Source organism: Lentinula edodes (genome assembly GCF_021015755.1).
Source record: "Lentinula edodes strain Le(Bin) 0899 ss11 chromosome Unknown C8R40scaffold_17, whole genome shotgun sequence".
In the NCBI taxonomy this organism is placed as follows: domain Eukaryota; kingdom Fungi; phylum Basidiomycota; class Agaricomycetes; order Agaricales; family Omphalotaceae; genus Lentinula; species Lentinula edodes.
Window position 1 is genome coordinate 174,413 of NW_025764323.1, and position 27,246 is coordinate 201,658.

At 45.6% G+C, this 27,246-nt stretch overlaps 11 protein-coding genes across 11 annotated transcripts; 5 read left to right on the top strand and 6 right to left on the bottom strand.

The window, feature by feature from the left end:
• The first annotated feature begins 1,111 nt into the window (after positions 1-1,111).
• Positions 1,112-3,601, top strand: C8R40DRAFT_201149 (major facilitator superfamily domain-containing protein). Its single transcript, XM_046234323.1, has 9 exons — positions 1,112-1,289; positions 1,349-1,868; positions 1,920-2,035; positions 2,110-2,281; positions 2,336-2,478; positions 2,533-2,860; positions 2,919-3,060; positions 3,116-3,274; positions 3,337-3,601. The coding sequence occupies exons 2-9, from the start codon at positions 1,549-1,551 to the stop codon at positions 3,415-3,417; spliced, it is 1,461 nt and encodes a 486-aa protein (XP_046086451.1). The 5' UTR covers positions 1,112-1,289; positions 1,349-1,548; the 3' UTR covers positions 3,418-3,601.
• Positions 3,602-3,784: 183 nt separating this feature from the next.
• On the bottom strand, positions 3,785-5,221 carry C8R40DRAFT_1045114 (uncharacterized protein; the record flags this gene model as incomplete). The annotated part of the gene is made up of 4 exons (XM_046224275.1): positions 3,785-4,302; positions 4,361-4,542; positions 4,595-4,893; positions 4,955-5,221. 4 exons carry the CDS (start codon positions 5,219-5,221, stop codon positions 3,785-3,787), a joined length of 1,266 nt encoding a protein of 421 aa, XP_046086452.1.
• A 130-nt stretch (positions 5,222-5,351) lies between these two features.
• Positions 5,352-7,663, bottom strand: C8R40DRAFT_1103780 (WD-repeat protein). The gene is made up of 9 exons (XM_046228036.1): positions 7,457-7,663; positions 6,979-7,410; positions 6,826-6,923; positions 6,673-6,775; positions 6,505-6,621; positions 6,330-6,456; positions 5,894-6,276; positions 5,722-5,843; positions 5,352-5,663 (listed from the first exon to the last, which is right to left on the bottom strand). Exons 1-9 carry the CDS (start codon positions 7,655-7,657, stop codon positions 5,651-5,653), a joined length of 1,596 nt encoding a protein of 531 aa, XP_046086453.1. The 5' UTR covers positions 7,658-7,663; the 3' UTR covers positions 5,352-5,650.
• Positions 7,664-7,722: 59 nt separating this feature from the next.
• Positions 7,723-9,216, top strand: C8R40DRAFT_1045194 (S-adenosyl-L-methionine-dependent methyltransferase; the record flags this gene model as incomplete). The annotated part of the gene is made up of 6 exons (XM_046224283.1): positions 7,723-8,080; positions 8,138-8,238; positions 8,292-8,418; positions 8,475-8,629; positions 8,682-8,992; positions 9,045-9,216. 6 exons carry the CDS (start codon positions 7,723-7,725, stop codon positions 9,214-9,216), a joined length of 1,224 nt encoding a protein of 407 aa, XP_046086454.1.
• A 1,351-nt stretch (positions 9,217-10,567) lies between these two features.
• On the bottom strand, positions 10,568-11,460 carry C8R40DRAFT_1170452 (uncharacterized protein; the record flags this gene model as incomplete). The annotated part of the gene is made up of 2 exons (XM_046231538.1): positions 10,568-11,375; positions 11,429-11,460. 2 exons carry the CDS (start codon positions 11,458-11,460, stop codon positions 10,568-10,570), a joined length of 840 nt encoding a protein of 279 aa, XP_046086455.1.
• Positions 11,461-11,870: 410 nt separating this feature from the next.
• On the bottom strand, positions 11,871-13,318 carry C8R40DRAFT_200892 (NAD binding domain of 6-phosphogluconate dehydrogenase-domain-containing protein). The gene is made up of 6 exons (XM_046234319.1): positions 13,011-13,318; positions 12,923-12,950; positions 12,775-12,856; positions 12,254-12,710; positions 12,038-12,192; positions 11,871-11,980 (listed from the first exon to the last, which is right to left on the bottom strand). Exons 1-6 carry the CDS (start codon positions 13,230-13,232, stop codon positions 11,950-11,952), a joined length of 975 nt encoding a protein of 324 aa, XP_046086456.1. The 5' UTR covers positions 13,233-13,318; the 3' UTR covers positions 11,871-11,949.
• Positions 13,319-13,345: 27 nt separating this feature from the next.
• On the top strand, positions 13,346-14,478 carry C8R40DRAFT_201081 (CMD-domain-containing protein). Its single transcript, XM_046234321.1, has 9 exons — positions 13,346-13,544; positions 13,602-13,634; positions 13,683-13,715; positions 13,769-13,780; positions 13,832-13,930; positions 13,983-13,999; positions 14,050-14,116; positions 14,178-14,188; positions 14,244-14,478. Exons 1-9 carry the CDS (start codon positions 13,473-13,475, stop codon positions 14,317-14,319), a joined length of 420 nt encoding a protein of 139 aa, XP_046086457.1. The 5' UTR covers positions 13,346-13,472; the 3' UTR covers positions 14,320-14,478.
• C8R40DRAFT_1103790 (phytanoyl-CoA dioxygenase) lies at positions 14,312-15,981 on the bottom strand. The gene is made up of 11 exons (XM_046228037.1): positions 15,893-15,981; positions 15,827-15,840; positions 15,670-15,772; positions 15,539-15,606; positions 15,389-15,474; positions 15,238-15,336; positions 15,137-15,184; positions 15,058-15,076; positions 14,983-14,992; positions 14,698-14,926; positions 14,312-14,636 (listed from the first exon to the last, which is right to left on the bottom strand). Exons 1-11 carry the CDS (start codon positions 15,926-15,928, stop codon positions 14,425-14,427), a joined length of 924 nt encoding a protein of 307 aa, XP_046086458.1. The 5' UTR covers positions 15,929-15,981; the 3' UTR covers positions 14,312-14,424.
• A 73-nt stretch (positions 15,982-16,054) lies between these two features.
• Positions 16,055-17,854, bottom strand: C8R40DRAFT_1103793 (intradiol ring-cleavage dioxygenase). Its single transcript, XM_046228038.1, has 6 exons — positions 17,418-17,854; positions 17,271-17,364; positions 17,149-17,204; positions 16,824-17,095; positions 16,394-16,675; positions 16,055-16,337 (listed from the first exon to the last, which is right to left on the bottom strand). The coding sequence occupies exons 1-6, from the start codon at positions 17,578-17,580 to the stop codon at positions 16,182-16,184; spliced, it is 1,023 nt and encodes a 340-aa protein (XP_046086459.1). The 5' UTR covers positions 17,581-17,854; the 3' UTR covers positions 16,055-16,181.
• Positions 17,855-17,999: 145 nt separating this feature from the next.
• C8R40DRAFT_1069392 (uncharacterized protein) lies at positions 18,000-20,491 on the top strand (the record flags this gene model as incomplete). Its single annotated transcript, XM_046226104.1, has 10 exons — positions 18,000-18,182; positions 18,236-18,287; positions 18,336-18,498; positions 18,551-19,043; positions 19,100-19,222; positions 19,275-19,453; positions 19,504-19,537; positions 19,654-20,031; positions 20,097-20,303; positions 20,366-20,491. 10 exons carry the CDS (start codon positions 18,000-18,002, stop codon positions 20,489-20,491), a joined length of 1,938 nt encoding a protein of 645 aa, XP_046086460.1.
• Positions 20,492-23,341: 2,850 nt separating this feature from the next.
• C8R40DRAFT_1045082 (uncharacterized protein) lies at positions 23,342-26,585 on the top strand (the record flags this gene model as incomplete). The annotated part of the gene is made up of 7 exons (XM_046224272.1): positions 23,342-23,824; positions 23,875-24,099; positions 24,155-24,328; positions 24,410-24,496; positions 24,596-24,688; positions 24,746-25,235; positions 25,288-26,585. The coding sequence occupies 7 exons, from the start codon at positions 23,342-23,344 to the stop codon at positions 26,583-26,585; spliced, it is 2,850 nt and encodes a 949-aa protein (XP_046086461.1).
• Positions 26,586-27,246: the final 661 nt, after the last annotated feature.

The window sequence follows — 27,246 nt, forward strand, 5'->3', positions numbered from 1 at the left end:
GAGGCTCACATGCTTACGTCGGGATCCGGAATAAATCTGCCGGATTTCCACGGGGTTTACAGTCGGATCGGTCCGACTCTCGTCAACCGTTCAACATATACAGCAGTCCTGCAGCAGTCTAAATCTTTTGATACATATTATAATGGCCTACATAGCGCGCTGAATCGAATTTAAACCCCAATCGACCTCCTACTCTTCCTTTCCTCAAGCTCATTTGGATCATGGTGCAAAATCACAGCTCCTGCGGACTTCAAGATGGAAGTGATGTTGGATGCCAATCAGCGTGCTCATGAACATGTTGTTAATCTTTTGACACACCCTAACTATGCATCACAGACAATGTTCATTCTATCAGTGCGATGTATCCCACTGACCATAAACAACACAGGCCAATGAGCGTTTGAAGTTTGCCTACAAGCATTCGATTTTTAGGATTCGCTCGGGAAACGTCGATTACAACAGAGAAATGGATGTACGTCGTACTTACGCTGTCGTCGGTTGTCATCTCTAATATGAATACATGAAACATTGATACAGGAGTGTACTCCACCTTGAAGATACTGGCAAAATGTGCTCAGATATCCGCCATGGTGCTTCCCACACTCGGAGTCGCATATACACATTGCATCTCCTCCTCGTGCCCTTTACGATGCCATCTGACCAATCCCCGCGTGCCGTTTTCTCATGTTCTGAGCGAGCCCAATCTAAACTTGATAAACCCAGCCTTGGCATCCGCTGAGTTTGGAGGTTTGTATCATATGGAAAAAGTATTCATGATAAGATATAGAGGATGAGCTCATTCAAGGGCATGCAGAGGAAGAAAGTTGAGAAACAAGACGTGCCTAACTCGTTGATTATTCAACTTGATATATAGATAAGATTGGGTCGAGACCAGTCTAGATTTTGAACAGCAATAAGCAAGCACTACTGTCGCATTTGACACAGCAAACGAAAGGTATCCTGCACCAGAGCTTCATGGCGACAGGGTCTATTGGCGTAATAGCCTCTAATGCTGCAAAGATGAAGTCGCGCAGCGTGAAGTTCGGAAGGTGGCAAAGTAGAACGTATTCAATCCACAGCTAGTTATCAAATCTCGGTCAGCTCTCGATTTTACCGCCGGTGGACTGCCTTCAAATATCTCCCAGAGCAGCCTGGAAGATTTTATTCATATAACTTGTTCACTATTTTGTTTTTTTGAAATTTGATTTGTCCTTCCTAGTTCGATTTTGGGTACAGGGAAACGCTCATCACAAAGGTTTTATCGACGTAGCCTGTAGCGGGTTCACTTGGTGAGTCAGGAACACATAGTCTTCGGAAGAAATAGGTGATGGCTGACCTCGTCTCTCAGGCAGACCCGCTGTGCCCCGTTCGAAATGATGAGATCTAGAGCATACCGCGTTGAAACTCGTTTACACGAGCATCAAGGCTTAAAATTTTCGATGCCACTCGGGTTATTTCCTTTGCATAAAAGACTGCTTGCCCGTTCTTCTTATCCAAGTTCCCACTCGCCAATTCTCGTCTTTCATATACCGACACCGAAAGCTTACAATGCCTTATGGTAACCATCTTCAAGTGGCTTCAACACCTCTGGCTAGCTCTTCCACTCTACATACCGATGTGGAAGACAAGCGGACCACCCATCCTCCTTTTACACCCCTGGCTAGCTCGGATACACTGATACATCACGACGAGCCACATCAATCTCAGACTTCAGATCCGGAGAAGTGTCAAGATATCGAGGCGCTCAAATCCGGTATTAAGGTTGATGTTTCTGCCACTTCCGATATTTCGTATACTCCTCCAGATGGTGGATTCAAAGCCTGGAGCACCGTCCTCGGTGCCTCTTTGGTTGCGTTTACTACCTTCGGGTATGCTTATTTTTCCGTTTGACTATGCAACCACTTAATCCCTCACCTCAGATTTTCAAATGGATATGGAGCTTTCTCCGACTTTTACAATGCGGAATACCTCACAAATTTCTCCCCTACGCTCATATCCATGATTGGTGCGCTGCAAGTATTCATGCTCTATATCTGTATGTCAAAAAATTCTTTGGCCTTTCTAATCCTCTCGCTAACTTGGGTTCCTCTCTCTCTGTGTATTTGACAGTTGCTGGTGTTGCTGGAGCAGTGTTTGACGCTGTTGGTCCTCGATATCTCATACCATCGAGCGGGGTCATTGTCGTCCTATCCCTATTCTTGTTGTCCTTCACGCAGCCTCAGAAGATATACCAGCAGTTTCTTTGCCAGTCGGTCCTGTTCAGTATTGGCGCAACATTTGGGTTAGTCGTCTTATTCCATCGGATCTAGTTAATCCGTCTCATCGTAAATTGAAGATTCTTTCCGGCCATTGCTCTTATGTCGCATTGGTTCAAAATGAAGATGCCTTACGCTGTAGGATGTCTCGTTTCGGGCGCTAGTCTAGGGGGAATCATATTCCCCATCATGCTCAATACCCTTATTCCACGTATTGGTTTCGGTAAATTGTTCCCCTTCTGACCTACTTGTCGCAATTCTGACTAATCGCGTCTAGGATGGACAATTCGAGCCATCGCGCTCATCTCGCTCCTCTGTTACCTTGTCGCCGTCCTTACTATTTACCCTCGGCGGCCTACTAAACCCCTTCCCCGCTTCACCCAGCTACTGGACTTTCAGGGTTTCAAAGACCCATGCTACCTGTTCCTCGCTTTGGGTTGCTGGTTCGCTGTATTCTCAATTTGGAACCCGTTTTTCTATGTTGGACTTTCTGCCAAGATGGCTAATCCTGGATCACCCCTCAACGAGTATTATCTTGCTATACTTTGTGCCACGTCGATTGTGGGCAGGGTGAGTCCGGGATTGATTGCGTTCCGAGTCGGAAGGTATGTGTTCGAGGCTATGGTCCTTGTACAGAGCTCCTCACTGACAGAATTCTCAAAGGTTCAATCTCCTGTGGATTTCGACCTTTCTTTCTGCCACACTTATATTTGCGCTCTGGTACACTTCGTTCTCAGAAGCGAATCTTGTGACATTCGTGGTGCTGTATGGTATCGCTGCCGGCCCTTTCTTCACCTTGATACCTGTATGTCGTTATAGATCTACAACCCGATATCTTACTCAACTTCTTTGCTTTTCAGCCTTGTGTTGCTTCAATATCTCCAATCGAAAAAGTTGGTGCACGCTTGGGATCAATTTACGCGTTCATGGCCTCCGCTTGTCTCGCCGGTACTCCGATTGGAGGTATGTTCATTAGAACGCGAACCGAGGCCAACTTCAAACACTTAATCTTATTTTCTGTGAGTCTTGCCTGCTAATGAGCTCTGCTTCAAGTTTTCTGACGATGGATTCTCACATTTAGGGTTTAATGGCATTTGTTGGCGCTGCATTCCTCTTTGCAGCAAGAATGTTGAGGGATAGACGTGTTTTTGCTATAGTATGATTTGCCCTTGAATTACTGTAGGTTTTGGAACTATTAGATTTAGATTTCATGTTGTCCTAATGATTAGAGATTTTTATAGACCCGCTATATATATATTTCACTCACATATTGATTCACTTGTATAGATTCACTTGTAAACCTTCTACGTAGAACAGTAATCACAGGAAGGATGCTAAGCAACTTGACATTGTTCCTCATTGCTGCAATATATATGAGTGTGTAGATAAATAATTAGGATGAGGATGTAAGAAAGCAACACAGCACACTAGTCTAAGAATGTCAACAACGATCCTGCTCGAAATATCAGTACTTACATGAACAAAAATTACAAACGCCTTCCAATGTAGATCAATCCAATCACTCGAGTTCATAGCAAAGTTATGTCTTCAGGAATCCCCGCAGCCACCAAGTCCCCTCCCATTCGCAACGCGATAATATACGAAGAAAAACTTGAGTAACCGTTTCCAATGAAAACCTCAGCTCGTCGTGCAAGTTCAGCATCCGCGCCTACGAGGAAATCTGAATCTCCAGACTCGCGAGGTAACATTGCGGAATGCGTAAGTGACTTTATAGGCCCATACGTCCACCCAGCGCGATGTGCACGTTCCGGGTTCTTCAGAGCAGTTTCTAACTTCCAAAGGTCGGTCAATGCGATTCCGTCGTGTATGATGTGAATAGTGCGTAGATACGGCTTCCGACGAATCTGCTGGTCTATGGCATCCATAACACGAAAAAGGGATGGATAGCAGTGTTCCATGACAGACGAGTCGTTTCTAGGATTAAGTTGTGGGGGAAGGGTAGTGGATAAGATGGATGGAAGATTTGCCCAATTTGTGAATCCGAGTTTGTGGTGGGCAGCAGTTTTACAGTAATCGATGAATTCTTCTACATGAAACAAGAATCAATTCTCCGGTACAGCGAGTGTCTTTGCTGGAAAACGCACTTCGATGGAGATGCAATGCTAGGTAAGGCTCGCCTTTAAGATTGGAAAAGTGACGCCGGAGATTAAGTTGAGTCTGTCTCCGCTCAACGATGTCAAGAATCTGTGGGGACCATCGAAACCAGCGGGCAAGATATTTCTGGAAAAGAGGCCAAATCGCTTGTGCAGCAGGTGAAGAGAGGTAGCTACGTAAAAAGTATTAGCACTTATAGGGAACAATTGCAAATCACAACTCACGCTGTATCTACGATCGGGTTATCCACAATTATGCACTTTTCCTCCCTTCTCAAAGCAGACAACGCGGTGTCCCAAAGCTCTTCTTGTGACGCTTGAATTTTGATGTGTACCACGTCTTCTGAACCCTTGGGGCATAGCTCTTCAAAGAATGAAGCAGGAACTGCCCGTTCCTCGGTAGCGCCTAGCAGGAAGGCAGAAAGCGGAAGCTGCTCATTTCGGGGCTTCCAGTAGAACGGTTGGTAGATGTAGAATCGAGAGGATTGTAAGGCCAAATGATGATGCAGTAATATCTCCTGAACCTAATGAACGCCACTATTACTTCACCCAGAATATGTCTAAATGAAGAAACGAACTACCCACCTGATTCCCAAAGTCAGCTCCCTCGTGTTGTCGGAAAAGTACAAATTTAGGATCCTTCTGGGAATCTATAAGATGTAGACTTTCTAAGAGTTTCCGACCAGTCTGTTCTTCTTTTTGATAAAGGTCCGCGTATAATGAATGTGGTGGGTTATTAGAGGTGTCGTTGTTGTTGTTGGAGTATTTGTAGTAGAGCAGGTATAGAGCAACGACGATAACTAACAAAATAACACGGGCTCGTAACCGGCTATACGAGCTGACACTCTTCATCAAAACGCAGCAAATCAAGGAAATTTTTATAGCTGATAGAAATGGACGCCCAACGGCATTAGAATTTAGGAGAGGGCCTGGGTTGCAAGAGGAACGATGGTAGGGAGCGGCGGCCCCGCTCCGACTTATATAAACTCAAAAAGGAGTTCGCGAATTCGTCACGGATCAATTTGATCGGGCCCTTAAGACCTCGATAAACTTGGCGGGCGCTATCACTCGCTATAGTATAACGCAGTACATTGCTGGTACATTGTAAGCTCGTATAAGAGGTGTACGAGACAATCAAAGCTGATTAAACTACATACATACACGGCGAACTGCCAGCCTATCGTCGAGCGCTGAACGGTAATTAGAGGCCGGGAAGCAACCGGGAGAGTCGAAATACCTCCTATAATGTATCCCAATCTAGAACGACTTTGGGGAGGAATGTCAATTTTTCCATCTAATTCAAGATGCAAACGATAAATTTTCGGTGAACGGTCATATGAAAAACGGCTAACATTTTAAGATGTTTATCTCTTCCTCCACTGACGACCTTGTCTGCAACAAAGTCAACACAGTAAACTTCATCTGTGTGACCTGAAAGGTCAACTTTAAGTTTATATGTTTTGAGATCCCATATCTGCAACACGTTAGTATAAATATCGTTGAAAGTTGGTGTAAGTATCCTACCTTGACCGTGGCATCCTTACTCGCACTGACCAGCATTCTACCATCTGCGCTCCAAGCAAGTCGATACACAGCACCGACGTGCCCTCTCAGCGTCGCAACATATTTGCCTGTACGACCCTCCCATAACCGTATTGAACTGTCCCAGGAAGAAGATGCGGCCCATCTTCCGTCTGGCGAGAAGGCAACATGGGAGATTTGTCGTTGGTGACCTGTCAGTCGAGTGATAGGTTTGAGTTTTCCTTGGGACACTGCAATATCCGAGCTTGGCACTGAAGAAGGAAACAGCGACCAAAGAAAGAGGGTGTGATCGTCCGAGCCTGTCACGAGCAATTCGGGGGTGGTTGCTAACAGGTCGGTATATCGTTTTAGTGCGAGTTGTTGAGCTATATTGCGATGCCATCAGTGTCAGGTCGGTCGTAAATTTCGGACTTTGTACCTTCTTCGTCGCTTGCAGGACGTTTCCCTGTATGATCAAAAGGACCCGTTCGCAAGACGAAGTCCGTGTTAAGAGTTAACGTTGTCACCCAGTGGGCATGATCTTTAAGGACATGTAATTGTCGACCCTAAAAGGTTATTAGCAGTTGAGAAAACAAACGCTATGCTCAACGTACACCATCGGCATCCCATACTCTTACAGTACGATCACTGGAAGCAGTATACAAGACGCCTCTCTTAAGACCGAAACCACTCGTCCCTCCTCCGCCCCATTTCACAACGTTCACACTGGCCTGAATATAATCAAAATTGAAAAGAAGAGCAATGGAAATATGGCAACATACAATATGGCCGCCAAGAGTGTATTCTACTTTACGAGTAAGAGTAGACCATACGCGAACGGTACCGTCCTTTGAAGACGACGCAATTCGTGGAGATTTTGAGTTTCTAAAAAAAAACAGTTCAGTAACAATACAAACAAATTACAGTATACGTACAAGTGTATTGGCTCCCAACACAAAGAGGTGACCCATTTTGTATGGCCTTTCATGGCATCTCCAACAGGTTTGCCAGCTTTGGGGTCCCAAAGGCGCACCTACACGCTTGACAAGATAAATCAGCGTACACAACTGATAGCATGCGTAACGAACGTGTCCGTCATGCCCTCCAGTTGCAAGTAATCTCTCCATAGCTTCCCATTCCACACAAAGCACCCAGCCCTTATGGCCGACTAATGTGTGAGACGGAGTCTCTGTATTTAAGTCCCATAGTCGCGCAGTTGCGTCCCCTGAGCCCGTTGCTAATAAAGCACCTGTCGGAGAAAAGGATGCACAAAGAATGGGTGAAGAATGTCCGCTAAGACTGGCTGAGCATCTCGTTGCTGGCCGGACACGAAACACGCTTTGCGGAGAACATCGCACGACAAAAACATCTTCTTCAGTAAATGAGTCGGCATGTGTAGGATGATTTAGGATATCCGATTGGATTGATTTTGAGATGACTATTCGAGTAGGACCTAGTGCTGCATTCACGTTTTCTGGGCAATCAACATGGAAGGAAAATGGTACAGGTTCATCGGATTTCTAACAAGAGTTAGGATCCCTCTCTCTACCAATATGGATTTCTTACCGTCAATCGGTTCACTAGAACTTCGAGTCCTTCTCTAGACACATCGGCAGGAAGATTGACCGCGGGGGCTAAAACAGAGCCGTCATCTTCTGATACAAACTGAACTAAGATATTGCGAGTGGGTTTTGGTGTCTCTGGTTCTGGCTCTGGCACTCCGTGGTAGACTTTTTGTCGTTTCGGAGGTGGAAGTAAAGTTGCCATTTCAGAAATTTTTCGAAATTAGCGCTCAAAGAATTATATGTATTTTCTGCTGACCTAAAATTCAGATGCTTCTCTCTCGCTCACATTTAAATCGTGTGCCCCTTGTTGCACGGCTCAACATCCTCTCACAAACAAGGGCTGTCAGTGATAAGACCTCCACTCGAAAACCGCGTTTGAAGAAGACTACATTATTAGACTTCGCTCAGCCGAAGCAAAAGAGAGTTGGAAGTCGATTCGAAACTCACCCAGATTCCCCTGAAGACAAGACAAATCTTCCACCCAGAGATAAATGGCGACAAATTTTTGCCTGGGTTCCTGTTAATGACCGCGTCTCATTGTCAAATTCTGACACCGCAGACACAGTGGCTGAGTGTTTTGTTCCTGAAGGCAGCACGAATAAAGTTATAATTGAAGCATTCCCTGGTGCGCTCCGTCCCTACTTACATCCTTTTCTTTCATGAATTTACACGACCTCTGTAGGACCAGGACAACTGACTCGGTCTCTCTTGGCTCTACCGGAAAACCGTATAAAGAGATTGATTGTTTTGGAGCAGGAACCCAAGTATCTAGATTACCTCAGGGTGCGTTCAAGCAAAGCTATTCATCATTCTCTAACTCAATCTGCTACGCCAAGCCGCTCGCTGCGCTTGATCCTAGATTGACCATTATTCCTTATACTGCTCTCGAGTGGGATACTTTTGACCGAATCGAAGAACAAGGTTTATTGGAAGATATAGAAACTCTTGAATGGGATCAAGGAGGTTAATCATATTGCTATCTTCTCGTGCTGCTGTTCATCGTTGTCCCCTTCTTTCAGTACATCCAAAACTCCAATTTATATCTCATCTTCCCATCACCGTCTACGGCGAACAGCTCATTGCTCAAATTCTCCGACTGATTCCAAATAGGAATTGGCTATTCAGGTTCGGACGCGTGAAGATGAACCTACTTTTGAGTGAATACGTTTGGCAGGTGAGTCCTGTATGCATTGAGCGTTAATTTATCTTTACTTACCAGTTGCCAGAGACTGACAGCTCCTCCCGAAAATGCTCTCATGCGCTGTAAGCTTAGCGTCATGGCCACTGCTACGGCCGACTTCCAAACAAAACTGTATGATGAATTACAGCCCTACGCTCAACACTTTCACCCTACACTTCTGAAAAAGGCTAGCGACACGATCAAAATTTCTAATCGACGAATTGGTGTCCCCTTCCAAGCTGTGGAAATAACGCCGCTGGTAAAGCAAGTGATAAACCCGGAGAAATTGGACACTTGGGATTATTGCATACGGCGACTATATGTGCGGAAAGCGACGCCGCTGAACCAATGTATAGAGTAAGCTCGTCGATTGCTCTAGTGCGTTTTGATTGCTTATTCCCTTGTTCAGGGATTTGGGACCTGGTGCCCAGTCGCTTATACCCAAACTAAGTGCGACGATTGATCCAAAGACCAAAATCAGGGAAATAACAGTATCACAATGGGCTTCTATTGTTAAAGAATTCGACGAATGGCCGTTTGCACCTACGGTACGTACTGCTCCTGTACATGAGTTGTATTGATGCAAGGAGTCATTGATCATCCTTGTAGGACCTTGGTATTAACGACGCAAAGTTGGATAATTATGGTGGCCGCGGGCTCTTGAATCGATTTTAATGTCAATTAATGCTGTATATATCGACGATACCTTTAATATACATGCAACTGCTTCGTTGCGCTTGAAACGCCCAGGAAGAAGAACACATAACACAGCCTGCTATCGAAGTATATCAGAGAAGATTGAAGAATGTATGTTTCCCTATGATCTTATTTTACACAAATTTTACACGAGTTTACACGATTACTGGGTGAAGATAGAACTCTTACCACCATCATCAAAAGGTCATCCGGAATATCGGTGTCAAATCCAACCTGTTCTGATTATCTGGTTGCTTTGGAATTTGCGATGTCAGTGTATACTAGTGATTTAAATATTCTGTGCAAGTTTGGTGGCAACAGAATGCATTCCACACTCTGCACGTCGAGTTTGGTAGTGAGCTCGAGCCTCGAGCACTAGCATCAATTTCCCGGACCGGATTCTTCCGGACCTAAATGCGCGTGGTGTGCAGGTATCCACTGAAGACATTACTTGTGCTTGGTCCTCCATTCTCGATTAGTTTGCGCGTGGTGTGCGGGTATCCACTGAAGACATTACTTGTGCTTGGTGGTCTATTTGGATTAGTTTGCGCGTGGTGTGCAGATATCCACTGAAGACATTACTTGTGCTTGGTGGTCTATTTGGATTAGTTTGCGCGTGGTGTGCGGGTATCCACTGAAGACATTACTTGTGCTTGGTCCTCCATTCTTGATTAGTTTGCGCGTGGTGTGCAGGTATCCACTGAAGACAATGCTTGTACTTGGTGGTCTATTTTGAGTAGTTTGTGTGTAGTGACCGGGTATCCACTGAAGAACTTGTGTTCTATTTTGGTCAGTATGTGTGTGGTGAGTGGGTTTCCACTGTAGTCAATTATTGTGATTGGTGTGCAAGGTGGGCTGCTACCAATGCTTGGTTGAATTGGCAAGAGATCTTCGAGACATTGAACTGATCCACTGCAAAGATTGCTTTGGAATGATGTACTTGGGTAATATATCAGTGCACTGGAATGTGCTGGAGTTGTTGTGCATGTCATCTTGTGTATGCTGCTTGCACACAGCCTTTCAGAAGCTATTTTCAGTCAGCATGCATATCTGAACTGGGAAAGGGTGTACTGTCAAGGCTAGGGAGAGCTTAGAGACATCAAGTGTACATTGCGACCCCCTTAGTAGGAATGTGTGTTCCATAGCTGTACATGAGACATAGACGTATATGTAATTGTACAGTAGTATGGTAAACTGGCCGTTCGGGAATCGGACCTCGCCAGTATAATTTATATCCTATCCTATCCTATCCTGGGTTCCCACGGGCGTTTGTGCTCTTAATCCAATGCGACTCCCAGGACGATCGAAGTTCATATCCGAATGTGACCTTTGGTGGAGTAAAGTCTTTACTGAAGGAGGTGGGGAGCGACTGCTAAGGCTCTGTGAATGAAGTAGTCGCCTGTAAGTGTGATGGTGCGTGACGGAAGAACGGTCACTTGGAGATGGCGGCAAGCTGGGAGTCGAGCTGCCATTATCCTCAAACAGTGCAGAATATGCAGTAGCTGTTGGTCGAGAATAAGACGTTACAGAGGAGGAGCGGACAAGAGGCTGACGACGAAGTGACCCGTTCAAGGCTTTTTGCTCATCCATATACTGTTGGACTCGAGGGTGTGGAGGGGGCAACAATCCATCGGAACACACTCTGAGACCGTACTCAAAATCCGGACTGGTCACTGGAACGCGGACGTCAGGGGAGGTATATGCATGAACGACTGGTGGTAGGGGGAACTGGTCGACGAGAGCCTTATCGATCATCAGAGGAGGTGAACCGGGTCGAGAAAAGCGATCTTCGTTGCAATTTTCGAGATTTCTAAGACCAAATTCTGGTGAGAAGTCTCTCAAGCTAGTGTTGTCCTCAGAGAAAATGTATGTGATGTCGGACGTTTTAATTGTCCGCTTTGTCCTCGACGGCGAACCAGGCTCGTTGCCACTTGGCTTGTTCGTCTTGGAGCCTGACCGACCGCGCAAAGAACTTCCGAAGAATGACTTTGTAGGAGTTGAATTTGTTGTGGAGGAGCTATCGTAGACTTCACTATTTGTGTTTCTGTCGGTACGAGTTATCATCAATCCGTTCTGAGATTGAAAGTAAATACGCACTGTCGGAACGCACGCCGAATGGAAGAAGACATCTCAGAAGGCGGAGGTAACACGACGTAGAAGACGATGGTTGGGAGACTCTAATCATCTGTGCTGGTCTAACTTATACAGGTCCTGGAATCAAAGGGCGAATTTCATCGGTTAGCTAAAGTGGCATTGGCCTACATAGAGCTCCATTGTTCTGACTTTTACCTGAAAGGGCCAAAGAAGGCCATGGATGGGGGATCATGAATGGCCACCTTTGATTCATAATCTGCACAGGTTCAAATTTTTGGACCCTCGCACGGGGCCTATACGATCGAATTTTGAATTTTCCGCCATCGGGCGACCATATTTGGTTGTGTATCGCATGAGCGTTCCTTTCTTACTGCGATGGCACTGCTTAGCACTTGAGTTCTTGAGAGGTAAAGGAACAATTTCTCCATAGAAACGGAATGAGCAAAAGAATACACTGCCTTAAATATGAAGTTGAAGGTAATGAACATATAGAAGCCATATCGGGGAAATTGGCGCCCGCTGTACTAAGTGCACTCAGGCTCGATACCGCCCAACCTTGAAAACTCAGTTTATCCAAAGCTGAGCATTCGAGTATAAAGCGAAGGTGCTTGCCATCTGTACACTACACGAGAGTCTCTATCTCTGCAGTTTGGGTCATCCGTTGCGGCAGCATATGCACCCAGCCCTGCGTCTGCTAGGACTAGCTTTGCATCTACTGTCTTCGCTGCCTGGATTGCCAATGAAATATCCTTCTTCATCAGCTGTATCTGCGTTGATATTATCCAGTTTTAAATAAGATATCTTAAAATAATGATACTAAATACATACTTTGAATCCACCTTCATATCCTTTGCTCGTGACTGCATCAGGACAAACTCCTGGAACAGGGTTGACGGTGCTATTGACCCAGCTTCCACCAGAGCTAGTTTTAAAGCACTCGCTAAGGACCTTTGGATCTATGCCTAATCTCATCCCGAGATTCATTGCTTCGGACGTCGCCAGAGCTATCATTCCTGAAAGGTAGTTGTTGCTCAATTTCGCAGCTAGCCCTTGACTTTGTCCTCCGATAGGGTATATAGAAGTTCCCATGCAAGAAAATATCCTCCGAAGTAGCACAAATTGGGGATCGTCTTCCGCTGCTCCTACCATGAATGTTAGAATACCTTTCTCTGCGCCACGGGTACCACCGGAAACTGGGGCATCAAAGAATCGAGGAGGATTTGTAGGATGAGAAGCGGCTACTGCACGTCCCACCTCCAACGAGGTTCCGGGATCAATGGTGGAGCTGTTGAGAGAATGTCATCAGTATGTCAGCTTCTGCGTTACCCTTTTATGAAGGACTTACTCACCAATCGATGAATATTTTTCCACCAGTATTAGCAGCTAGTGCCCCTCGTTGCGGTGCCATATACACGTCTTTGACATGTGAACCTGCAAAGGGATACCAGTAATCATGAGTATAGAAACATCATTTTCTAATTTTTATTCTTTGCGTGCCTTCTGGGACTATCGAGATGAAAAAGTCCTAATTTTTGTGTGCATTATGGCAAAAGTTCATTGGATTGAAGTTCCAAGGTCTACTCACCGAGTACTCAGCAGCCTCCTTGGGCGATGACACCATCGTTATAGCTGGATGATCAGCATTCGCTTGAATAAATTTCCGCAGAACGACTGAATCGATGTCATAAACGAAGAGTTCGCAAGATGGTGGTAATTTCTGGAGTAGTTGGCTAGCCATCGGGAATCCCATCGCCCCAAGACCTACCCATCCAAAGCGCTGTGGAAAAACATTGGTAGGTTTAGACATGGTTGACCTAGGCGACGTTGGTATCGAGCTTTGAAAATCAAGCAGTCATCATTTCAAAGCGTGTATCTTAGAAATGAACAGGCTCACATGTCATTGAAATATCTGTCCTTCCGTTCGTTCGTGCGAGGGTCATAGGGCACGGTGTGAGAACGCGACGGGGCTCCGTAGAACCCTGTCTATAATCAGAAAATGAAGTAGTCACACTGGTCTATCTCTGCTCTTTTCCTAAACTAGTGAGGAATGTCTAACGAACTCGAGAAAGCCCACCAAGAGTTGTACGATGCTGGTATGGTTATGCGTCGCAAAGTCATGGCAAGCAGATAATGTTCAACCACTGTCGTTACATTATTTGACGAAGTAGAATGACAGGGGGATGAGTATGTAGACAACCAATTGCGGAAGGTGGAAAATTAGCATATCTCCTCATGGTGATACTGAACGTAAATGCAGGGGGAATCGGAATTCATGAAACCAATGCAACAGGTATACGAAATCTTCGAAAATATTTCGAATATGACTGATCCTGACTTGTTCAGCTCACTACAGAAGTTCATATCGATGTCAGTATCTGAGATTCTGTGTTTTACGAATCCTTACAGGTTGGCTGGGGTACCATATGGAGTCGACCGGGTCTTGAGCCCAAACAGCGTAGTTTGATAAACTTAGCGTTGCTTGCCTTCCAAGCGAAAAAGGCTGAGGTGCGGGTAGTGAGAATATTTGCCGCAGAGGATGCTCTAAATCATTTTACAGCTCGCAGGCCATATACGGTAGACCATGTTGATTTCCTCTCTTTGCCTTCTTCATCTACCCTTTGTAGAGGTGCAGTAAAGAACGGCGCGTCTGAGATAGAGATTAGAGAGACATTATTGCACACATCCGTATATGTGCGCGTTTCTTCTGTCTTTCGTCCGATACTTCCCTTTTGACGAAGCCAAATACATCCAGTGCGGAATTCCGTACGTCGATTTTCCGAGCAGAGCAGAGCGTTCCTATGATTGATTGTTCATGTAGTACAGGGATGGAGGCTTTTCGCGTGGCTGATGAAGCGGTAACCAAACTCAAAGAAGAAGGATTACTTCCCAAATAGTGGACTGAAAATCATGATACATATATGACTCGAAGGATAACATTTTGAATGCGTTCCTATATGATACAAACCTCTGGATTCGATATAAAATAAAGCGGGCCTTGTTTATGCAAGGGCTGGGTTTATCAACTTCAGATTGGGCTCGTTCAGAACACGAGAAAATGGCATGCTAGGGGTTGGTTGTAACCAGTTCTTGGCATCGTAAAGGGCACGTGGAGAAGACTCGATCATATGAAATGTGTATGCAAATCGAGTGTGAGAGCTTGTATTGCGCTCAGATTTGTGGAGGACTGCGCCATGAATTAAAACCAGATCACCTAGGTGAGCATGCATTAGTTTTTGGATCCGAGACATACATAGTGTTGGTATCCTACGTACCCGGAGAACAGGCCTCGAGGATGTATTTGCCCTTAGCTGATGCCGCATGTGCTTCAACCTCGGGGGAAACTATCTTCTCGAACCCTGTTCCACCCTCCGGAAGCCGAACGAAGCGTTTTGTAATCGGAGTAGTTAGATGAGATCCAGGCAAAAAAGATAAGGCCCCATTGAGCGGTGTGCATTCCTCAAGGGCAAACCAAAATCCCAGTGCCGAGGGGGGATCAGTATACTGGAGGTGAATTATTATGAGCATACTTGGACGGAAGATCTATTGCGACAACTCACTAAGAAGGTTCTGTATTTCACGATATCCAAGTCTTAGATACTTTACTTTTAGTGAACGGAATACGATGGACGTACGAATCATTGTGTTCCCCGACTAGTTCGTCATTCCATGATAAGTATGATGGTTCTCATACAGCAACATCGTGATACACACCTTCTCCACCAATCTGTGGTTGTTTACAGATAACCATCGACTGTAGTGCTATGGCCTGGCTCAGGAGAATATCACGGACAAAATACGCGCGCAGCGCATACCGACAGGATCAACATGCATGGCGAGATCGCGCGCTACAGCCTGCACCCTCTGATTCCCCAATGTGACTTTTCGGAAAACAGGATCGAGTTCATGTAATGCTGCGGGATCCATGGTCAAAGCTACTCAATTTGCAGTCATTCAACAACTCACCATGCCCTATTTTATTGACAGCCTTCTCCTTTTCTCTATTCAGTTTACCATCACCATCAACAGCATCTTCTTCCAAGAAAAAGCGTCTAAGTACAAAATAAGGTATCTGAGAGAGGCTCGAAAGGAGTCCGCCGACAAGTGTAGGCCTACATCTTATCCCCTGAAGTCAGGAAATAGTTATCGCCGACGTGATTTTCATCTCCGGTTGTGAATTTTGTCTTGAAAGCGTAGAAGAGAGAGGTAAGTACAAGCAACATGTTCATCCAGATGACGCGGATTACCCGGGGATGGGATTCGATAGGGAATTCAGATATGAGCTGTTTGGATCGTTGAAGCAGGTTGTTTGTTTCCTCGGGACTGAGGAATCCCGGTATGAGTAGGTAACTGGATCAGTATCTAAGTTAGAGAGAAGGTCTCGAGGTCTAGATGAACGCAGACCCGTTCCGGTAAAACTGGAGTAGAACTAAGGTGTAATTTCAGAAATATTTCGATACTACGACACACCTTGTCTATCTGATCCTGATGAAGAAACTCGGGCATTTCTAAGATTGTCGTAGTGGTGGTTCGTAAGTGGAATTCGGTTTTCCGAGATAGGCCCGCGGCGGCGCGGCATCGTTTCCCTGTAAACTTGTAACTGCTAAACCCGTTTTGCAATTTCACTGTTACTAAATGCATGACGCCTCCACCGGTAACAAATAACGATTTCGTTCATGCGATATACATAATACAAGATACGTATACATATACATAAATCCTTCCAGATTTTTCATGATCCAGGCACCACGCACAACTCTCATTCCTGCTTTACTGCAGGCATACTTTTCTTGCGAGCCGCCAGACCTTCCTCGGGAGTAGCTAAAACTAGATCTCGTTTTAGTTCCATGTGCGGCTTTCCATCTTTGAAACCTCGTTTGAAAGAAAGCTCCTTATCGGTTACTGGTTGGAGATCCTGCACAGAATGAATATGACACAGAAGCGTCGCAAGGCGGTCAAATTAGCACTTACCACAATCAAACTAGAATGAACACCGAATACCGCATCGCTGTACAGGTAAGGATCCCCTCGTGGATAGAACGCTGTTGTCAGTTTCTCGTAGCCCTGAGCATCAACTTGCATATGCAAGTGCGCAGGGCGGAAGACGTGCCTTCCAAGGGCAGAGACCATCTTGCCAACAGGACCATCAGACGGGATAGGATAAGAAACCGGAACGACAGCACGGAACGCGTAGCTCCCATCTTCAGCAGAAAATAAACGGCCTCTGCAATCGGGTTCTGCGCGGTCTGCGTACTGTGAGATTCAATCGTAGGTCAGTAAGTCAGTTGCGGAAGGAGGTTTTATCGCAAATTAGGAATAAAGGTCGCGCGTTATTCGTATTAGTGTAAAATGGCGGAAATAACAACGGCTTTATTCGCTCCAATTTCAGGTGAATGCTCACTTGAGTGTCATACAGGCCATGTCCATCCGTCTCCCAAGTATCGATAATCGCGCCAGGGATGGGTTTCCCACTGGTATCCGTAACCTTTCCGTAAACGTACATGTAATCTCCTTTGTCTTCTGAAGCGATGCTGTCGCCATTCTGGAATACATGAGCATCTTCTGTGTAAAATGGACCTAGAACGCAGGCCTCGGTTGCGCCAGGAGGTTTTGCGTGATTGAGGGAATCAACGAGGTTTGATACACCCAACACATCGGAAAGAAGAATGTATTCTGAAAAGGAGGTATTTAGCCGTGTGATTCAGAGAACTTGAACGGGGTAGTACCGTGGCGAATATCTGAGCACATTTTGCCAGTATCTTTAAGGAATTCGAGTGCACTCCTGTAAGTATCCGTAATTCATGAATTCCTTTGAGACAACCGATTGCAATAGCGTGAGCACGCGTACATCCATTCCTCAGTAGTGATCGACGTTTCTCTAACGAAATCATGAAGATGTTGTATCAAATGCTTGAAGACAAACTTCATGCGATCGTCAGGACCTGCATTACATTCAGTGCGATGAATTGAACAGATACGTCGATTAGGACCTCACAGTTCGCATTGATGGAATGAACATTATCGGTGATAGTGTCCGCATTCATGTCTAATAATTGGGGGAGCTTGGAAAGGTCGATGCCATGCTCATGAGCACGCCGATTGGCTTCGAGCATCATTTCCGTCTTGTAATCTGCAGGAGCTGTGATTTTGGACGCCATGGTTCAATGAGAGAAATGAGTAAGGAAAGCAATTTTCAAGTTTCGATAGATCTGATATGGTGGATTTGTGGGTAAAGAAAACTAATTATGGAGGAGTAGGAGCCGACAGGAGACACGTGAGGAAAAGTGCGACTCGGCGGCCATATTAAATCGCAATATGAGTATCGCTGTTTACAGGAAGGCTTCAAAAGAATTGGACATTGTCAGCGGGTTCAGATATGTTGAACGATTAAGACCTAGCAAGGACTTGCTGGGATTGTGCTGGAGGTTATTATGACGACTCGGTACCGAGCGGCGAGAAGGTATTTGTAAACCCCGTGGAAATCCGGCAAACTTGTTCCGGATTCCGGTCCCTACTGTACATGTAATAAGCTTTGGGGTCTTGGTCTGTACCACTCAACGCGAAGAACGGGAGACCCATGGCACCAGCTCGAGATTCCATTGGACTTCATCGTGGAATTATTGAACCTTCTTCCTCCTTACCTCCATCTTCTAATGATGATTTATCTGAACTTTTCTTGGACCCTATGTTGGGCACTCCTTTGGCCATGTATGTTGAAAAGGACGTCCAGGAGAGAGATGTCATTATCGGCTTGATTACGGTAGGTCGCGTCGCGTGTTTCAGAGGAGCCGCCAATAATGATCTGGCATCTAGAAGCACGGCGGAAGCGTCTCTCATGGGTACAGCGGAGTGCCATACATACTGGGTACGCTTAATCGTTTGTTTTGTCACATATTCTGACGATAAGCAACAGTCGATCCTCTCAAACCCTCTGGTCAAAACCTTTATCGCCAGTATGCTTCAAAAAAGGGAAAGATCATACTCAACTTTCGCTGGGTCCATGAATGTATCAAAGCACGCCAGCTTCAAACATTTCAAACTAATTGGGCTGGATGCAAAGTTACTGGAAAGGAAGCGTATGTGCAAAAAGAACTCTATTTTCGGCCATTCAACTCACATTTCTTCTAGAGCTTTACTCACACCATCAGATATTCTGTCCCAACCTCCTGCGACTGTCACTAATCCGGATTCTCCTCGTCGGAGAGACAGGCAAACGGTCCAAATAGAGGAAGCTCGTCAGATCGCTCCACCTCCACCTCCACCTGCCCCTATCCCTTCTCAGATCCTTCACCCTTCTCTCCATGTAGATTCACTTGTACACGCTCAAAATCACTTCCCATATTCAATTTATACAGCATCTCCCGCACAATCTTTACATTCCCAGCGACCATTACAAACACCACCACCTCAAACTTGGCAAGCTACCGGTATCGCACCTCACCAGACGCATGCAGCTACCCCCTCACAGCTTTTGGATCGTCCACCATATAGAGAAAACGCTTGGGGCGAGTACAATCAACATCCTCATGCCGAAACTGTGAATCCTGCTGCGTATGATTACCGCTACCGAGACCCATCGCCTTGGGCATCTACAGCGTACTACGACACTCCAGCGGTTCCAGTTCGTGGATTGAGTACTTGTTCAGTATTTCCCACTAATTCACGGATTTATCGCAGTATGACCAAACGTATGATCAAAATGATTACGCCCAGGATCCAAGGTCTGATCCTCCAGAGCCTACCACAGAAGAAATCGAATATCCCGAGAAGACTAGAGGACGCAAACGCATTCGTGCTTCGGTAAGGGACCAGTTCAAATCTAAATTTCAGAGCTGAATACGTACGAATTCAGGCAATACCGGCAACACCAGCTTCTGCACTGGTGGTAAATCGCAATCCTCCCGCTCGATCACCAACGCCACCAACGCGGACTGTGAAGAGTACCTATGGAGGCAACCTCTTCACTGCAGACGATGTATTCTACTTAAAAAAGTACATAGATTACTGCCAGGATCAAGGACTGGTGCTCAGGTATGGATTGAATACACCCCTGTGCTAACGTGTTATAACTCCGTTGATAGCTTGCGCGAAATATGTGAAAGAATCGCTGTCAAGGTACATCCCGTTTTGAGATGCTCGATCTCGAGTTATATTGATCTTTCCAACATTAAAGGCACCTCATCATACGTACGGCTAGTTCTTCCATTATGCAGATATCATTTGCCTGACAGAAAGACTCAAGATTCTATTCGTGGCGCCGATATTGCAACAAGCATCAAATACGATTAGGTGGATATGCAATGAACGCGGACAGGTCACAGACGCCTCCCGCTCAACGAGAGACGGCAGGCGGAGAAGAGCTTACGACGCGAGCTGGGCCTGGCCCAGGAACAATCGCTGCTGCACAACGGAGGTTGCAAGCAGAAGCTTCCTCTAGTCTACCCCGCTCTCGGTCCCCTACTCCTCCAAGAGCACTGTTCCGTAGTACGACGGGCAAAGGTGTAGCTTTTACGGATGAAGACGTGACGTTTCTCATGCGGTACATGGAATATCGTAAATCAGAAGGAAGTTTGGATATGGTGGCGTTTTGGAAGGACGTGGCGACCAAAGTTAGTCTGGCAGATGTTTTCCATGACTCACATTCGGAATGATTGTACGTGTTTTTTGTTATTAGGCACCTCATCATTCGCGCGCTTCATGGATGAAATTTTGGCGACGACATAAGCATGAGCTTCAGCATTCACAGAATGATGACCCTCTTCCTGTCCCGCCAGACAAAAAGTTGCGATATAGCCGGAGTGATGATGTTCTCCTGGCTAAGCACTTTTGTAATAAGCCAGATGGTACCTCGGATAAGATATTCCAAGCTTTTGCTCGAGTGGTAAGTCCAGACAACATTGATTTTTAGTATCCTCGTGGTTAAATAGTACTTTATCATTCAAGCACCCTCACCATCCTTGGAAAGGCTGGCAAGAGCATCATCGGATACACAAAGCCAAGATTGACCATTTCATTGAGAGGCTCAAGAACAGTGAGAATATCGATGAAGAAGACGACACCGCGGCATAGATTAGCGCCGTTTGATGTTTGACCGATCCTCAACGCCTCAACTTTCAAGTAGACGTTATCGACATACGCGAGACTTGGCTGTTGTCGTTGTCATTGTCGACCCAGATAGCTGTTACGAGGACACAACAATCATTCGCATATCTTGTTCAGCTGTAAATTTACCGTCAACTTAGCGTAGAGCATCCAACTTGTCAAGCTGTGTGTACTACCAATAGATTGACAGATAGCGATCTCGAGGTTATTGCGGTATGAGGTATACTACCTCGTGTATTTCTATGTCTTTCTTCTCCATCAGCATCTGAAATGGCTCCTATGTTGTAATTATGCTTCCTTCATTCCCTCGTCCGATGACTATGTCAGATTATATCCGGACTGTACGACAACTGATTGTCGTAATGCCTTCGTACTTCTCTCGGGGAGCTCGAAGTTTCGGAGCGGCCACCTCTTGATACATGTCGTATTTGGAGACTTTCACCTAAGTACCCATACATATATGTGCCAAACGCTATCCGCCTGTGGCCTCAGCCTAATGGGGGTGTCTATTCCGTAGCGTATGAGGAGGAGGCATGAGGAGTGTGTAAGTGTGAAAATCAAATCGACGTTGGTTCTTATACATGTGCAATCAACATTTGAACGTTCAGATCTGGTTAAGATGGATCGTTAAGTGGTTTAGCTCAAGGCGCCAGTATCTGCTACTGCTTTATTTCAGCATAGTAGTCTGGTTGAATATACCAGAAGCACAGGAAAACCTGAGGGTGTAGATTAACTTATACCGGTCAACAACCTGCTTCACTAGTATGGTTCCTGTTATAATGTCACTAGTCCGCACTCACTTTCAGAATGTAGAACACAGACTAATTTTTTTTGACCCGATGCCGGCGTGGCGGGTGGAATTACCCCTTGCTAACTCTCTGCGCAGCACACCGACGTGAACGTTGTCTTCCTTCTGTTTCACACAATTTCTTTGCTACATAAGTATAGGCTGGTTTAGATGGCTCAGGTGAATCCCATTTTGAAATTTTGATGCGCTACTATGGGCGTTGGATTGATTTTAATTGATGTTCTCACTTTTGCTGCCGAATGTAAACCAAAAACAGTAACTGGAGTTATGATTAATTAAGTTGACTCCTAAGTCACACTGGAAAACTTGAGAATAGTAGCTATACTCATACTTATTATGACTGCGTCATACTATCAACGGCGGAGGATCTACATCTTCTACACTACTTCCTGTGAATGAACATGATATCGACATTGTCAACGGTGTTGAGTGTTGATGCAAGTTGGGTCGAAAGATTGATTGAGTCATCAGTTGAGTTGGGAAGGACATTAGTTATGATACAAGTTGATACAGGATACAGATTTAGAACGGTCGGAATCTTACTAGTAGCACTCAGCCTGAGCTCTCCACATCCTTCTACTCTCATTCTCAGATGATAACTTCCGAAATCAGTCAGCGAGCGTCGCTCCCATGGCACTTCACGTATTATTAGTTTATCCAAAAATTTGAGCTTCCTCAAACCGTCGCACAGCAGCAGCAATATTTCCTGTCCTGCTGCTGTTCAAAGGCGTTAGTCGGATGTAAGAACTGAAGCTTAAATGTTAGTACATGAATGCGGCAGGCATGACTGGATAAAGTTTAGAACAGGATGGACATCCATCGCTGTATAGCGATTTCGTGTCGTGGAAATGGGGCACGGTTTAAAGCGGTAACTGCATCCTTGTAATCACGGAATTGTGGTTCTCGTGAACATTTCTCACTACATACAACCTTACACCTCGGATTCTAATTGCAAAAGCGACGGTTGATGAAAGTTGATGAACGTACTAAACTTGAAGTTGCAATATTCATGTGGCATATTTATATCAACTTTTTCTGGTTCGACATCTTCTCCTGGATAGAGACATACTTACCTTTCTTGGACTATCGAAACATATTTTGTCCATGAATATAAACTTTGTGGAGTTTTATTTTTGTGACCATTCACTGGCAGCGCTCAGCAGCCAGAACCTTCACGGAAGTACTTACTAAACACTTTCCACAGTCGGAGACTCGGCGGGCAAATCTCACGGGGCCTCCACAGTGGTAGAGTCGAGAATTATCGTGATGCCAAAGGACTAATCAGTATCAGCACAGGTAGCACTAAGCAGTGTGTTTCGAAAGCGAGTAATGACTTGGAATGACCACACCAGTTATAGGACAAATTTGAGGAAAGATGAAACAGATACTCCTGTTTAATGAAACTCATTTGATATCATGAATATCTTTGGCCCTTTAGAAAGGAAGTAATGAACCGCATACAACTTTTAGCTAGACGTTTTCGGAGGTGGGTATGTACAGCCTTTGCAGCTACTTACACTGTACTCCGAAGGACAGCTGCAGATGTGACACTCGGATCTAAGATGGGCGTGAGGGCACTTCGCCCGATAAGCTAGAGAAGGCGAGATAATCGATTTCCGGCGGGAGACGCGTGATGGACTAGATGACCAAGTTCGAAACTGATTGAAGAATTGGAGACGAAAGATGGCAAATATTTGTGTCGGGAAACTTGCAAAAAGGCTTCAACAAGGTGGAAAGACAAAAATGGAGGGAAGTACTACAAGGAGCTAGAGTAGGCTTAGACCGGCTTTCGTACACAAAAGAATACAAAGCTATAGAAGCAAAAGAGAAATGGGAGAACAATGGTTCATGAGCGATTTGATGAGATGAAAAGATATCCAAAACAGGTCGTTACGTAAGTTGTTTGTGTTGGAATCAAGCTGGGAAAGTTGCCTTCTTCTCACCGCCCTTACCCTTGTACACAACGTCCACCGACTTCGACTCATTCGTCGACTCCCCCGCCCAAAGCTATGGCTTCCGTCGCAGGCCGAAAAAAATCCATTGTCTCCAGTGCGGGCTTGCCTATCGATTTACCAGTGGCCAACAACACTCTTCTGAATCAGGCTGCCATTACTTCTCTATATCAAGAATGCTCTCGTCTAAGATCCCGTCTAATGCGAATTCGAGGCTTCGACTATTACTTCAAGCTCGCCTCCTCTTCTGACTCTCGTCAGTCCACAGATCCCGTAACTCAACTATGGGACCTATTTTCCCTAGGAATACCTCTGTGTTACCTCTTCGATTTGCTTCCCGAAGATGAAGGGTTCAAGAAACTTAACAAATCCGAATTCAACGAAAAGTTTGAGCAGAATCCAGATCGTGCCAAAAAGCACAGTATCCTCATGTTTGCTATGCAGCTCACTTCTGAAGCTGTTACCCAACACATCCCAGATTGCGAGCCATTTACAGTAACTGAGCTATGGCTTCGCTCATCAAACGACGGTCTTGTCAAGGTTTGTCCGCTCGATCTTACTAGCTTTCTTGCTACTGACACTGTTCTCAGGTGGTGAAAACTGTCAAGGCAATCGTCGACCACCTACCAGCAGACGTTTTCGAAGAGGCACCTCCGTCGCCACCATACATATCTTCTCATGACTCCTTCGACTCCCTTTCCGACCCCCATGTATCTATCCCACCGGCAGGTTCTCGTGAAGCTGCGCGCAACAATATCATTCGTGAGATGGTCGAGACGGAGCGCAAGTATGTACAGGATCTGGAGATAATGCAGGTGCGCCTGAACCGTAACGCCTATAGCTTACCTACTGACCTTAGTTTTTCTTCAGAAATATTCTACAGCCCTCTCACAGAGCAACATCATCGACCAGGATACTATACATCTTCTATTTCCCGGCCTTAATAAACTGCTCAACTTTCAGCGAAAATTTCTTATCAAATTTGAGAGCACTGCCGAACTTCAATGGCAAGAACAACGCTGGGGGCAGCTTTTCATTGAAAGCGTACGTATCCTTGTTCCATTCTGAGCCATTTGCTTATATGCTAATGTTTCCTTTCTCATCATTGACTTTCGGCTCCATTAGGAAGATGAATTTATCGTGTATGAACCCTACTGTGGCAACTATACTACAGCCTCGGAGCTCATGCTCACCCATGAACAAAGTCTCGCGGTGAGTCTTCCTTTCCCAATCTTTCTGCCCAATATCGTCGACCTGACGACCAAATGAATATCGGCAAATTCCAATGTTTACTCATCATGGTTCTGACAGGCGCTCAATCACCTGATCAACGTAAAAGGCGAATTGCCAGCATTCCTCATCAAACCTGTTCAGCGAGTTTGCAAATATCCCCTTCTGCTTGATGTGCGTGTTTAATGGCTCAGGGAGTGGAGTGTCAAAAGGCTGATTTCTTGCCGACAGTCCTTGATCAAAGCATCATCCGCCGACGACTACCCCTACTATGATGAATTGAAAGCTGGTTCAGACGCAGCGAAACGCATTACCGATAAAATCAACGAAGCTCAGCGCCAGGCCGAAAACGAACAAACCGTGAAAAACCTGCAGAGCCGAGTCGATGACTGGAAGGGTCATCACTTGGAAAACTTTGGGCAACTTCTACTCGATGATATCTTTATCGTCACAAAGTCCGAAATCGACAGGGAATATCATGTTTTCCTTTTCGAAAAGATCATTCTTTGTTGCAAAGAAGCTCTCCCTCCACCTCCGAATGGTAGGAAGGTCAATAAGAGCAATTCAATACTCAAGAAACAAGGAACTTCATCTCCTCTCCAGCTTCCAGGAGGATTTGGTCAACCCCAGAAGAAGTCTACTCCTCTTCTTCTCAAGGGCCGAATTTTCCTCGGGAACGTTACCCAGGCGATTCCTACAGGCAATAATCGAAATTCAACTTGTATGCATGTCCATAATGTTTTCCTTTGTTGCGTTATTGAATGTATGTTTAGCCTCCGGCGTTCCAACTCAATATCCTTTAGCGGTGTGGTGGAAAGGGGATGACGACCTGGAATACTTCACTTTGCGATGTCGCCGGGAGGATCAGATGAAACAATGGGAGTCGACAATCAACCGGTTGATACGGGAAGCCGCACAACGCCGGGCTTCTGACCGAGGAGGATTTTCGCGCCTTCAGCAAAACAGTACCAACCCTCGACTCAACCCTCCTGCAAGTGTTCCTCCGTATCCATTACCGCCCAACGGTGTCACATCTCGCAGCCGATCTGGTAGCGTTTACGACCGTGAGCAGGGCCAAGGTCCCTCGGGTCCGACTAATGGATATGGATCAGGTCCACAGGGGTACCCACCACATGACGGCTTCGATGTTGAAGCCGACGAGGATGAGTATGAGGATTATCCCCCCGCTAGCGCGCAATACGCACCATCTGGACGAGGAACACCGATCGGTCAACGTCGTACTACAACAGCCAGCGAGCGCGATTCATATGTTGACGGCCATCTCTCTGCTATGAATGGTTCTGCCCGACCGATTACCCCACGCCTCAACTCCAACGTGAGTGCTATGAGCGCTCAATCTGATGCCAGTTTTGGGAACATTGTCAATGGCCCACGGTTGTCTCGGCCATCACTTCGCAGTCAATTCAGCTCGACCAAGCTTCGAACAGGCTATGATTCTAGTGGCGACTACCGCTCGGGCATCCCCCCTACCCCAGCATCTGCTGTCTACAACCCACCTCCTTTGAACCGTTCGCGCAGTGCAAGTCAGCCGTCCGCATATATTCCGAAAAGTGAACCACCTCCACCATTACCATCTGCACAATGGAATTCGCGCCCAAGTACCTCTGTGAGTAGCAGTAAACGCGGAAGCGGTTCCAGCCAGTCTACAGGCGACAGCTCAGATTACTCTCCCAATTCATCTTCACCTATCACCCCTTACGGTTCCAGCGAATCTTCATTGGCTGGTGTCAACAATATTCGTCCGTCACGATCGCAAGTGTTTGAAAATGGCGTGGGTCATTCACCCTTTGGTCACCCTGTTAAAGTCAAAGTGCACTTCCATGAAGACATTTTCGTCATCCAGGTACCGCGAATGACAGAGTTTGATGATCTGGTTGAGAAGGTTGGACGGAAAATACGTCTTTGTGGACCACGGAGAGATGATGGGCCACTACGTGTCAAGTACAAGGATGAAGACGGTGATATGGTTTCATTAGGGTCGACTGAGGATGTTCAAATGGCTTTTGAACAGTATCGACCAGGCGGACAAGTAACATTATTTGTTACATGAAGTTTCCGTCCCCCTATCTCCTTACACATTTCTTGTTCTTTTCTTTTCCATCCCCCCCCACCTATTCATGCATATAATTATCTTATCACTTGCATCGCCTAGCACTTATTTCGTTGTTCTCCTTGCACGCTTTCCAAATCTACTATCGTGTTCCGCACATCTCATTGCATTTAATTATATTCGGGACCTCGGGTCGTCTATCTGCACATTCCTTATATTTTCCTCCCTCCGTCGTTGTATCATTTCCATGTCATATCCCCACCCTCTTTTATCTCTTCTTTTTAAATTCTCTCCTTCGTTCTCTCATAGGCAACCTCTGATCACGCTCTTCTCTGGTTTGAAGAGGTAAATACTCTCTCTCTTACTTTGCCATGATTTCTACGATCTAACTATCGGTATCACCTGTGTTCTCTCTCCTTTTCTTTCTTTTTCTTGTCTGCGGAAGATCTTGCTAGCTTTAGCCAGGCTTTGGATCCAGGATTTTATGTATTATATAGAGTCAATGCTATTTCGCATCTCAAATTCTGGGACTCGTATGAAAAGGCCTCTGGATACAGATAAAAATAAAACTTGCAACAGCGAATTGGCAGAAATGTGTGTACATACATAAAGTTCTTTTCTAAAAACATTTGGACCATACTGTGTTCAATGCGTGGTGCAA

What these genes read in the sequence shown, in the direction of transcription:
- C8R40DRAFT_1103780 (XM_046228036.1), bottom strand. Translation starts at nt 7,657, where the DNA reads ATGGCAACTTTACTTCCACCTCCGAAACGACAAAAAGTCTACCACGGA. An exon ending in GAGTATGGGATGCCGATGGT is followed by an intron (nt 6,457 to 6,504) that starts GTACGTTGAGCA and finishes ATAACCTTTTAG; the next exon opens with GGTCGACAATTACATGTCCT. An exon ending in GTAAGGATGCCACGGTCAAG is followed by an intron (nt 5,844 to 5,893) that starts GTAGGATACTTA and finishes AACGTGTTGCAG; the next exon opens with ATATGGGATCTCAAAACATA.
- C8R40DRAFT_1103793 (XM_046228038.1), bottom strand. Translation starts at nt 17,580, where the DNA reads ATGGCGTCCAAAATCACAGCTCCTGCAGATTACAAGACGGAAATGATG. An exon ending in GTGCTCAGATATTCGCCACG is followed by an intron (nt 17,096 to 17,148) that starts GTACTACCCCGT and finishes CCTCCTTTTCAG; the next exon opens with AATACATTCTTCTTTCCGAT. An exon ending in TTCATTCTAGTTTGATTGTG is followed by an intron (nt 16,338 to 16,393) that starts GTAAGTGCTAAT and finishes CATTCTGTGCAG; the next exon opens with GATCTCCAACCAGTAACCGA.
- C8R40DRAFT_1103790 (XM_046228037.1), bottom strand. Translation starts at nt 15,928, where the DNA reads ATGCCCGAGTTTCTTCATCAGGATCAGATAGACAAG. An exon ending in CATGCATGTTGATCCTGTCG is followed by an intron (nt 15,185 to 15,237) that starts GTATGCGCTGCG and finishes GCCAGGCCATAG; the next exon opens with CACTACAGTCGATGGTTATC. An exon ending in CCTCGAGGCCTGTTCTCCGG is followed by an intron (nt 14,637 to 14,697) that starts GTACGTAGGATA and finishes ATGCTCACCTAG; the next exon opens with GTGATCTGGTTTTAATTCAT.
- C8R40DRAFT_201149 (XM_046234323.1), top strand. Translation starts at nt 1,549, where the DNA reads ATGCCTTATGGTAACCATCTTCAAGTGGCTTCAACACCTCTGGCTAGC. An exon ending in TATTCCACGTATTGGTTTCG is followed by an intron (nt 2,479 to 2,532) that starts GTAAATTGTTCC and finishes AATCGCGTCTAG; the next exon opens with GATGGACAATTCGAGCCATC. An exon ending in AACACTTAATCTTATTTTCT is followed by an intron (nt 3,275 to 3,336) that starts GTGAGTCTTGCC and finishes TCTCACATTTAG; the next exon opens with GGTTTAATGGCATTTGTTGG.
- C8R40DRAFT_201081 (XM_046234321.1), top strand. Translation starts at nt 13,473, where the DNA reads ATGTCTAACGAACTCGAGAAAGCCCACCAAGAGTTGTACGATGCTGGT. An exon ending in TTATGCGTCGCAAAGTCATG is followed by an intron (nt 13,545 to 13,601) that starts GCAAGCAGATAA and finishes GTAGAATGACAG; the next exon opens with GGGGATGAGTATGTAGACAA. An exon ending in TAGACAACCAATTGCGGAAG is followed by an intron (nt 13,635 to 13,682) that starts GTGGAAAATTAG and finishes ACGTAAATGCAG; the next exon opens with GGGGAATCGGAATTCATGAA.
- C8R40DRAFT_200892 (XM_046234319.1), bottom strand. Translation starts at nt 13,232, where the DNA reads ATGTCTAAACCTACCAATGTTTTTCCACAGCGCTTTGGATGGGTAGGT. An exon ending in CATCTCGATAGTCCCAGAAG is followed by an intron (nt 12,857 to 12,922) that starts GCACGCAAAGAA and finishes ATCCCTTTGCAG; the next exon opens with GTTCACATGTCAAAGACGTG. An exon ending in GGAAAAATATTCATCGATTG is followed by an intron (nt 12,711 to 12,774) that starts GTGAGTAAGTCC and finishes TTCTCTCAACAG; the next exon opens with CTCCACCATTGATCCCGGAA.